Source organism: Rousettus aegyptiacus, unplaced genomic scaffold (assembly GCF_014176215.1).
Source record: "Rousettus aegyptiacus isolate mRouAeg1 unplaced genomic scaffold, mRouAeg1.p scaffold_m13_p_7, whole genome shotgun sequence".
Classification (NCBI taxonomy): Eukaryota; Metazoa; Chordata; class Mammalia; order Chiroptera; family Pteropodidae; genus Rousettus; species Rousettus aegyptiacus.
The window spans coordinates 98,722,540-98,734,765 of record NW_023416310.1 but is presented as its reverse complement, the minus strand read 5'-3'; the positions used below and the strand labels follow the sequence as shown (position 1 = coordinate 98,734,765).

General features: G+C 31.7%; 1 protein-coding gene across 4 annotated transcripts in view; it reads right to left on the bottom strand.

Annotated features, from left to right (window-relative positions):
• FAM13B (family with sequence similarity 13 member B) overlaps positions 1-12,226 on the bottom strand; it is an 80,579-nt gene that overhangs the window by 50,983 nt on the left and 17,370 nt on the right. For 2 of the 4 annotated variants that reach the window (XM_016160612.2, XM_016160613.2), the window contains exons 5-8: positions 11,664-11,841; positions 11,231-11,372; positions 8,066-8,161; positions 5,723-5,883 (exon numbers count right to left, since the gene is read on the bottom strand). In XM_016160612.2, coding sequence (XP_016016098.1) covers positions 5,723-5,883; positions 8,066-8,161; positions 11,231-11,372; positions 11,664-11,841 — 577 coding nt within the window. The remainder of the gene's footprint in view (positions 1-5,722; positions 5,884-8,065; positions 8,162-11,230; positions 11,373-11,663; positions 11,842-12,226) is intronic. The other 2 variants (XM_016160614.2, XM_016160615.2) reach the window with 1 other exon arrangement.

Here is a 12,226-nt window from a genome sequence, read left to right as displayed (position 1 = left end):
AAGATTCTTTACCCCTGAAGAATACACTGAAACAATCAAATAAATAGTTCTTTTCAATAAGAACCCTCTCCTCACCCTGAAAAGCCATAATAAACAAATTAAATACATTTTGTTCTTTATGAGTCAGACTATCACCCACAAGGCTACAAAGATGACTGTCTAACTTTGTTCTGAGCTTCTAAAAGACAAAAGGCTGATTCAGTTTTCAGATCTCAAAGAATTTTTCCTTTGTTTTCAGACTTCGGCCACGTTCTGTGGGTAAACAGCACTTATGCACAAACCAGGGCTAACACACACCTATGGCTGTAAAAAAGATTTATCAATATAGTCATGCGTCTGCTGCAGCAGCAAAATAGCATAAGTATCATAAGGATGTGAGTTCTGATTAATAAAGACAAGAAAATAACTGCTGACTACCAGTGGATACCTGAAGCTGTGGACAGTACCAAATTCTATGTATGCAATGTTTTTTTCCTATATGTTCATACCTACAATTAAATTTTAAATTAGGCATAGTAAGAGATTAATGAAATAAAATAGAATTATAACAATATACTGTAAGAAAAATTACGTGAATGTGGTCTTTCTCAAAATCTTAGTGTACTGTACTCATCTTTCTTTTTATGATAAGTGAGATGATAAAATGACTATGTGATGACAAGTGAGGTGAATGACAGACATTGTGACATAGTGTTAGGCTACTACTGACCTTCTGATAATATGTCAGAAGGAAGATCATCGAGCCATAATGAGGTCAATGGTTGGATGTCAAGAGCAGGTATGTCGATGGTTGGGGAAATTTAATATTTTCAGACTACATTGTCCCTGGGTAACTAAAAACTGTGGAAGCAAAACCATCAATAAAAAGAGACTACAGTACTATACTTCTTATGCTCCAGTAGCCAGTTGAAGGCACATTTCCTCAATAATAAGGCATCCACAGAATGGAGACCAGTCTCCAAATACTAAACTCAGAGCTCTTCCTCAATCACTACACCCTTTCCTGCATTACACTTAAAACTGAACCAGGAGAAACCAATGAATTCATAAAAATGAAGCCCTAGCATTAACAGCCCCAAAAGAGAGTATGTAATATTTATTCCTGCTAAATTCCAAGTCTTATTTTACTTATCAAGACATTAAAAGCACAACTTTAAATGAACTTTATAATAATGCTATTTAACTGTATTTTGATGTGTGATTCTGTAAGCATGAGCATAAATTAAAATTAACTAAACTTCAAGCTGAAATAAACTTTTCCAATACAGCCTAGGGAAAAGATTATGAAGCACAGGGGGAAAACAAGTTAAGAACTCTTTCAGAACTCTCCTACCTCTTTGAATTTTTTAAAGGTAAAGATTCCCCTTAAAGTTGTATATTTAAATATACAAAGCTAAATTACAGATAAATATGTAGATATAAAGCAAGATTTTTTTCATCTAAAGATATAAGGCAATTGAGATTTCCATGGACTTCATGGATAAGAGTGAGGCTTGGAAGCAACTAAACCTTCTGCTTTCTGTGCACCCTGGGGTACCTTACCCCAAACCCCACCATTTTTCCATGCTGAACTCAGCTCAAATCTTAACCAAATATGGTTAATGGCAAACAATATATAGAAATAACAGATATATAAAGAGACCAATCAGTATAACTCACACACAAATATTTATACCACTGGTTCAACTTAAAGGTACTCTGTGAACCAAAAAATCAAAACTATTTTCATAACATTTGCCTTTTTCACTGTGCTGACATTTGCATGATGATGCAAAATCAATGGTAGAAAATACTGGTTGGGGTCTGAACGTAAGTCCAAGCAAGTGGTACCAAACCATACCATGGCATTGCAATCTTCATCACCAATCACTTGCAAATTTTTTTTAAAAAGAAGCTAGTCCTTGATGAAGCAGTAGAAATTATTAATTTTACCTCAGCCCTTGAGTACATTTCTTTTCAATATTTAGTGTGACAAAATAGGAAGTACATGTGAAACACTTCTGCTACATAGCATAGTATAATGCATGTCTTGTTAGAGTTGAGAGCTAAACTTTTATCATGAAACATCATTTTTATTTGAAAAATAGACAAATAAACTATGGTTATTCCAACCTAAATATCTGGCAGTCGTTTTCTCAAAAAGAAACGACACTGTCACTTCAAGAAAAACAAATGACAATACTTACCAAATTTAAGTTTTCAAGCAAAAATTAGAATTTGGAAAACTTATATTTTTGATACATTCAGTGGTAATATTAAAGAATGTGAACTTCTGTTATACCTATATCATCATTTGAAGATCTAAATAAGTCAGTGAAGCAGTATTTTCCAAATGACTAATATACCATGTTACAAATCAAGCATGGATAAAGATTCTCTCAAAGTACATGACAAACCAATGGATTACACTATGCAAAATTCAGATATGATTTCAGGTTCTATATTACAAATAAACTTTAAGAAACTATTATGTATCTAGTTTTGGTGTATTGTCAAATAAGAACATTCATAATTGTCTGTAAAAGCTACATAAATTCTCTCCTTTTTCCAACAACATACTGGAATGATGCCAAATTTTCTTCACATATCTCAACAACAAAAAAGTATGGCAACAAATCAAATGCACAAGCAAATGCAAGAATCCAGCTGTCATCTATTAAGCCAGACATGAAAGAGATTTGTAAAAACATAAAACAATGCCACTAAAAACTTTCTCACCTTTACTTTTTTAAAGATTTTAGAAAACATTGTTACTTATGATTAAAAACTTTTACAATAACCTGAAATGGCTTTATAATAACTTTAAAACAATAAATTTCTCAGTTTTAATTCATAATATTTAATTCATAAATACCAATAGCTATAACCCACAGAAATAAAAGCTTTGGGGTCCTCACTAATTTTTATGTGTGAAACAAGGTCACAAGACCAAAAAGTTTGAGAATCACTGACTTAAAAACTCATAAAGGAGGAATTTACCAATTAAAAAAAGTCAGGTTGTAAATACCTACATTTCAGCTACAAATACAAATGTATTCCAAAGTACGACTCAACAAAGAAACACCCCCAGCAGTTTTAATATGCCATTTTAATTTATAATATGATAAATGTAAAGAGGCATAATCAACATTAACAAAGGTCTTTGGAGTCCTCAATAATTTTTAAGGGTATAACATCTGAGACCAAATGAAGTCTGAGAACTGCTATTTTAAACTATCACTAAATGTTTATATCTCTTATGTTTTTAACATGTCTTCCTCCTACAGCTATATCTGAAAAGAAATACAAAGTAGGCTACCTAATACTTCCAATATTTGCAAACTACTTCATAGAAAAACTCAAAAAGATGAAAAATTAGCTTATCAAAAGTTCAATTTCCAGTTTCATGCAATACAGTATCCATTTATGCTCAAAAATAAATACATTAAAGCTCCCGATATGATAGGCCCTGTGCAACCTAGGGATATTTTTCCCCTTTCTTTCATCCAAAGTGGATAATTAAAAAATGTATTTTTAACCTATATAAAATCAATTAGCCAAAACTAAAATGCAAGGTTAATGTATAATTATTAACTGAAATTTATAAATATCATCACTAAATCTAGAAGAGCACTGTGGTAGGCACATCTGTTTTTGTTGCCTGATAGCCCTACCCCTCCCTTTCTTTTAGTAATAGCACTATTTTTCTGTAGCAAACTAGCTCCTCCTCTACCCAATGGTCTTGGTGATGCATAAATTACAGTGAACAGCTCTACCCTGGCCTGGGAACTAGATACTTGACCCAATTTAGGCCAGACTCTCTCCCATGTCACTCCACAGGAATCTGATCTTGAGCAGAATGACAGATGGAAAGAGATAGTTATAACTCATATCAATAGCTGCATGGTAAAGACCGTGTTACTAAATTCTCCAGAGCTGTCCATGTTCTTATCTGTTTTTCTTTTTAACTCTTCAACCTACCCAGCCTCCTTCTAATAAACTGCCCTTTCTCTTTCCTTTTAACCGAGGTCTGTTTCTACGACTTGCAATTAAGGAGGCCTGAAAACCACCAAATCTCCAATGAATCCATCTAAAAATGATTGTGTTGGAGGAAAGGCGGATCCTCCACATAACCAGACAGATGATTAAAGAGAAGAAACTGTTACTAGCATACATTTGAAACAATATTTACCCTTGCTAATTAAATAAATAAAAATACCTAACAAATTTATTACTCTAAATTGGTGTTATCCAAAAAATGTTTTTGTTATAATAAAAATGTTCTGTGTCTGCACTGTCCAACATAGCAGCCACCAATCGCATATGACAACTGAGCACTTGAAATGTGGCTCATACGACAGTGGAAATAATTTTTAAATTTCATTTAATTTTAATTGGTTTAAACTTACATTTAAATAGTTACATGTAGCTAGTAGCCACCTTATTGGAGAGCATAACTCTAAAAAAATAAAGAACACTCATGTAAACCTACTGTTTTCAGGTCCTCAAGAAAATATTCCTAATAACAATGTAAACTAGCTATGTCTTTTAGGTAGTCCAGAAATATTTATCAAAAGCCAAAGAAAAGTTTACTCTTAGAGCCTAATAAATTTACCCAAATAATTCAAAACAAAGAAAAAAGGGCCTAAGAAAAGAAGTGACAAGCTGGCTGGAATAACTCAAAATGTCCAGAAAAAAGAATGACAGTACATATTAAGATATAAGTATCTTAACATATAGTTCACAAATATCTTAATATGTAATTAAACTATAGTTAAGAAGCCATCAAAAAATAAATTAGAAGATCATGTAAACACAGAAAAGCACAAAGAAAACATAAAATCAGGGGCAGAGTGAATAAAGATGTTAATCTCTAACAACAATCACAATCGCCTTTGAAGAAACTGTACATAACATAAAGATCTAAAGACCTACAGAGAAATGTAACAATAGTATTAGCAGTATACATTTTAAATTACTTTATAATATTTCTAAATGACATTGAATAGTTCCTCCCCCAGATATTACTACTTATTTTTAAATGACATTTTGTTTTCTGACTCTTAAATTGTTATTTCTTCTGCTTTTTAACCACCATTCTATTGAAAACAAATTTGATGAAGAACACCTAATAGCCTAAATATATAGTTGTCCCCCTCATCATAAATAGTTAGTAAACTGTGGAGCTTTATAGAGTATTAACAGACAATTTAACAAACCTAGAGCTCTGCACAAGGAGTTCTTGTAGTCTCCAAAGCTTCCTAAACAGTGCCTCCATATTACTACATTTATCAAGTTTGCCCACTGTGCCATATAAATATCACTTCATACATGAAAAGGATTAGAAAGTACTATCTTAATGGATCACAGAGTTCTATCCTTACAACCTAGTTCAACCTAGTTCTAGCCTGGAAGCTGGAAATTTACAAGTTAACTCAACCACTTTCAATTCTATTTCCAAAGGTTTTAAAAATTTTACCCAACACAATTAACATACTAATAATACAAAAACAATCTTTAAGAAAAAATATATGTAAGAGATTATATTTTTAAAGAAAGGTATACAAGCTAATAACTGAAAATTTGTTAGCACAGTTGCTTCTTTAAATTTTTTTTTGCTCTTTTCCATATACAAACCAATCTTTCACATACTTTTACAATTTGTATGATTTAGTGCTTGAGTGAATCTATATCTAGAATGAAATGCTTAAAAAAGTTAAAGTTTTTTTAACTGAAATACTACCTTGTTGATGCTGTAACACTATTTGGTTCTAGGATGTTTTCAGTCATCCTTAATTGTACTGCCTCTGGCATGTCATTTGATTTTTCTGCACCCTCTTCTGGAAGTTCTTCTATATGTTCCAGCTTTTCATCTTCCTCTTCTTCCTCAGAAAGTTCATTAACCTATATAAATAAAAGGAAATTGAGAATTAAAATTTAATGAAACTGATAATTAACTGACATGACTTAAGATAAACTATTCTAAGAAAATTTTAAACACATTTTTTACTTCATTTCATAGAACCAATTTCTCTTATGCAGTAATTCCCTAGGACCAATTTCTCTTATGCAGTAAGTAATTGCCAACTTTTCCAGATTAGAATAAAGCTGCAAACCAGACAAACATAACATTTTAAAGTAGAAAGTAATGATTACATTAGCATATTACTAGGAATATGTGTAAGACTGCAAACTCTGAAAAAGCCTGTACGCTGTAATTAACATTAAGAAAGCTTCATTTCCTAATCGATCAGTTTTGTAAATCTAATAATTACAAAAACTTCTAATTGAGCTTTCAATTTTCAAGTTCATTAAACAAGTGATTTCTTTTAAAAAATGTAGAGAAAAAGGCACAGAAATTATGCTTTAAGCTGGAATAACTTTAGAAAATGTCGGCTAATTTCTAAATGATTCAGAATGCATTTTTCAAGAAGTGACTGTACCTTACAACAAAGAAGAATTCAAGTGAAGGTTATAATTCTCTTTCTGACAAGGGCTATAAAACACTTTTCATTAACAAATTGACTAAATAAGTAAGTAACGACTCTAAAGAAAAGATAGTGGAATATTACAGACGGAAAACCAACAAAACAGTTTCATATGAGAAATATTTTGAAAGATATCCAAAGAAACTAGCCATAAGTGGTCTTAACATCTTTTATAAATTATTAGTTGTTATAAACATCAAGCAGTTAAAGTATACGTTCATCCACTTTAGCCAAATGCACTGGAAATACCTAGAATAAATTTACCACTAGAGTTAACAGTGGTGTTTTTCCTATGGACAGGCAAATATAATTGCTAGAATACTCTTGGAAAGTAAAACTTCAACCAAAAAAAGGTAATTACACTGTGATATTCTACCACACTCCTAATTAACAAATACAGATTACATGCATTCAATAGAATATACTAAGTACTTAAAAGCCAAGCTCTGAAGGCAGAAAGATCTATGTTCGCATCCCTATGTACCCTTAACTATCTCTGACAACTTACTTAACTTCCCCAAGCCTATGTATAAAATGGAAATACTAAACTACTGACCTCAGAGGGCTAGTTAAAAGGATTAAATAATATATGTAAATTCTTCCGCAGTGCCTATACATAATAAACAATGAATGTTATCATTATAACTGAAATTACCTTATTTCTATATAGCATTGATCCTAGTTTCTATAAGTAACATCATTTTTTGTGAAGAAAGTTTCTATAAGTAACATCCTTCATCCATCGCTTACATATAATAGTAATGAAAAAGACTGAAAAACTATTCGCCTAAGCAGTTACTAAGAGGTAAGATTTATACACAAAGGTGAATTTTGCTAATGATAGATCAGTTTTTAAATTGGACCAAATGGAAAATTGGACCCATTTTTCAATCTATATATTTAATAAATTACTGAAAGTCGAGAATGTACTTAATTATCTACCTGGTAACCCAAGCAAAAAAAAAGAAAAAAAAAACTGGCAAGAAAATACTCTTCAGAAGTATAAAATTGGAATTACCGGGGTTGATCAATAAAAGCTTGAGCACAACAGAACATTTTTTTTAATTTTAAAGATGGCTATATAAACTGAGAACAGATGAATATTTAGTCAGTCCGCACATTTTTGGTACAGAGGTACTGCTATTTTAAAATACTGCATCATACATTTTAAAATCAGTTTGTCTATAGTCAACAGCTCTTAGGAACTACAAAAGCTTCATACTCAATTATATTGACTATATTATATTCAATTCAATGAACTTTATATAAATTAAGTGATATTCTCTAGTATTCTCACCAATAATCATAAACAAAGATAATACATGAAAAATAACCTTTGCGTTTTTCTTCTCCCCACCTCCCAACTCCCAATGTAACTTCCTGCAGTAAGAATTGACTAAATTAGTTTGAGTAACAGTGAACATTAAAAACTTGGATAAAAATGCTCTCGCCCCACACTTATCTTCAAAAGGTCTTCTTGATCCTCTTCTTGACAACCTGACCTGCTTATCAACACTCTCTTCTATTCATACATTATTCTTAACCTGCCCTATATATGCAGCTGCCTCAACTCAAGGAAAACCCTCATCCATACTTACATCTCTTCTTTCTTTGACTGATGTAATTCCCTTCTCTAGGGCCTCGTGAAATGCCTGCTCTCCAGACTCCAGCTTGTGGAGAACGCTGCTACCTGCCTTCTCAAACGTATAAAGAAACATAATTATCACCTATATCTTCAAACCACTCTACTGGATTCACATTCATTTAAGGATCCCATTCAAAGAACCTGTCCACTGACTTTGGGGTTCAAACATTCCCTATTCATCATCTGAATAGTCGTCTCTCATACTAGTAATAAAAATATCTACTACCTTGAAAAGGTTCTAATAGCTGAATACTTGCATTAATGGGATAAAACTCTAAAAGACAGTGCTAGATAAACTTGCTTCTTTCAAATATCAAAATTGGGAGAAAAATCAAAGCACTGCCAAGATAGGCCAGGTCTGCCTACATCTTTAAATATGTGGATAAAAAAATTAGCAGCATCTAAGTTAGGCCAACTTAAAAATACAACCAAACTGTGCTGAGTTTGAGGAGTTTTACTTTCACCCAATACCTAATCAATGTAGGCTCACAAGTCAAACTAAAGTTATCAAATCTGCTTTAAAGAAACGAACTTTCAAAAATCTGTTCTATTACTTGCAATCCACTTATAATTCAGAAATACAATAAAAATAGATAAGAAAATAGATTCTAGTAATCAGCAACACAGACCAAGATAATTAAATATACGTCATTGTCTCTCAGGACTGTGCACCACAACCCATTTATTGAACATATCTATTCAATATGCTAACATCTCCTTTTCTATCCAGACAAATCCACAAAATTCAACATTATCTTCTGATGTTAATTAACTGCCATTCTACTAAATGTAAAGCACATCATATTTTAAGTCAATTTTTTCAGTGCTTAAAAAAATGAAAAAAAAAATGCAATACATGTGAGATATGAATATAATCCAACATACATAAGGAAACTGCAGAAAAATGGAAATTTCAGAGAATTATACCACAACAAAAAACAATCAAGGCATAAAACAATCAGTCTTGCAGACTTTACAGTAGTCAAGATATAAACATTAGGTCAAACTTCCATTATCAGTTTCTAAGAAGTCAAATCATCTTATAAATGTAAAAAATAACCAAATATATGTAGTATATTACTGCATTTTGAGCAGCCATTAATTTTATTTAAAAAAGAAATTACCAAACTAAAATTTAATTTAAGGAAAAGAAAGGTGGCACACAGAATTTTCCAAAGATGGATTTATTATGGACATCAAAAGACATTAAAGGTTTAAGACATATCTGTCCAACTTGTCCTCTTCTCGTCTTTTTCTTTTAAGCAAAAATAATTTTGAAGAGATTTGTCAGTTCTTTATTTTAACCAAGTTTTTAAGTCAGGACTGTATGTAATAGTTGGAAACCTTCAAAAAAATCATGCCAAAAGTTCCATGGATCACTGATTCAAACAACAAAATTCTACCCACTTGATTTACTCCACAAAAATATATATGTATGCACACTAATTTCATCCTCAGTTTACACAGCATAAGCTGCAATCTGGCATGTTACTGTTTCATTAGTTTCTGACAACTTGAAAAAGAGAAGAGAGAAAGGAAAGAAGGAAAGGAGGGAAAAGGAAAGTTATAAAAGAAAAAAATGCTTACATGAAGAAAGCATGAAAAACCAAGGAAAGTATAAACCCCAAGTATTAAAAAGACTTATCCGTAAAGGTTCATATAACAGTATGAATTGTTTTAAATAAAAGCTAGACTACCCAGAAAACAAAACTCCTAATTCACATAACCAGAGCCAAGAACTATAAAAACTAATGAAAATCTGTATGATAAAATACCTTGCAAGAGATGCTGCTTTATAATCTAAAAGCAATGAAAGGAAGCAACTTAAATGTCCATCAAGAGACTTATAATTTACCATCTAATCCTGGACATATTTAAGAGTGAAAAGGAAGCTACTATTACATCGTACTATCACCTTTTCAAATGGGCACTGGTACTATAAATCAAATAAATTATGTTACATCTATAAAATAGAGAATGATAGAGATGTAAAAACAAAAGGCTATGTTTTCCACATTCCAATAATAAAATATAACTATAATATACTGTGAAACGATTAAAAAAATAATAATAAAGAACGGTGCAGAACAATGCGAGTGGTATGCTATTTTCCTATTTAAAAACTATAAAGTAATATTTACTTATATTTCCATAAAAAAATTAGAAAAAACCAGAAAAAACTAATGGGGGAGGGAGTATGGGTAAGAGCAAACTATTTTACTGTAGATTTTACTTCACTTTTTATAACCAGGTGAATTATTATCCATTAAAAAAAAAATAAAGTAACAGCCCCACTTACCCCACGCCTAAAATATAAAAAACTCCATAGGTTTTAACCTAATAAAAGTTTGCTTGACAAATCATTTCACTGAAATGCAAAAGAAAAACCTCTACCTAGACCTAAATCACAAATTCGAAACCTAAGTCTGGATTAATGTGCCTTGGCAATAAATTACAATTTTGGAGCGTCGATATTCTCATTTCATAAAGGAGAAAGTCACTAGGATACTTGTACAATCTCAACCATCAAGACATAGTAGTAGTAACAAAAAATAACGTAGCCGGAGAAATAGATTTTAATAATCAAGAGTCAGAAGGGTTAAAAAATTATCTTTAGTCTAAACTGCTACTTTTCTGATGCTTCCTATTAATGACAATAACTACAATGCCAAACTGACTTGCTACTTTCATCAAGAAAAACTTTGAGTCTGCATTAACTTTGTACTGAATCTTTTCCTCTACCTTCTATTTCTCACCCTTTGCCTTCATTCCTCTACGCTAGCAGTTTCTTTGCAAAAAATAAAAAATAAAAACACTGTTCTTAAAAAACAGACAATGCTTACATTAAAAGAAAAAAACAAAACAAAACCAAGAAACCCACAAAACTCTACCATTTACTCCAGTTTCAATGCCTTTTCCACATAACCGAATTTGAGGATAAGAAATTGCTCAGAGAAAATACCATATTCATGTTCTACATGGATACAGATCGTAACATAATAACCGAGATAATTTCTTCCAGCTTAGTACTTAAAAATTCCACCAAAGTTTGTGCCAAGCCCTAAGAGCATACATTTTTTAATTCTCTCTCCAAGTAGAATATTTAAAATATTCTCACCTGTTCAGTAATTGAACTCAAATCATTAGATGAAAAATCTTCCTCTTCATTCTCAAAAAACTCATAATAATTTTCCAGAAGTCCAGCCATTATCCTGCTCACTATTTCTTGCTCTTTCAGATCTTCCACATCTGTGTAAATGCTAATAAAATCCAAATTGAATTAATAGTTCTTAAATCAATCAGTTAAGCTAGAAGATAACCATTGCATCACTTTATAAACCTGAGCAATTTATGTCATCATTCTATGCCTCAGTTTTCCCATTTATAAAGCCTACCTAATCTGTACCCTTCAAAAAATACTAGGAACATCAATCAGATCTACAATAAAAAATAATGGTTCATCAAGCAATCTATGATCCTTGTGAGAAGTAACAATTCTATTCCATAAATTCAATTTTTTTAATTAAAATAAATTTATGATAAAAACTTACTGGAAGACATCTGGCCCAAAGACAGCAGCCAAAGAGTTTGCAGACCAAATTTCTTCATGATGTGATGCTACATTGGCTAAAAATCTACACAGAAACTTTAACAAACTGTAATTAACAGGTGGAAGCTGTTGCAAGAGGAACCTCAACTTTCTTCCAAATTCATCTTCATTATTATAATCTATAAAACATAATGAAAGGTGGTTGGGTTTTTTTTAACAAAGTGAAAGCAAAGCTCAGATATTTTGCCAGGTTAATATTACTCCACCCCGCATCATCTTCTTACTACAATTCAAAACTTCACTTCCTCTACTAAAGGGCAAATGCCTTAGGGCTTTGCATTTCACTTAAATGGAAGATTAGAGTTGGAGAGAAGAAACTCAACTCCTCTACTGCTAGAGAATGTTTTCCTTATCTATTACTCATGGCCCAATTCTCTATTTTTTTAAACTCTCATCATACTGTCTCTTGCATGACTGTACCTGTATTTCCAAATCATTGTCGACTAATTAAAGTTAAAATGCACTGGCCAATACCCGTCAACATAAACTACTAATAAGCAACAA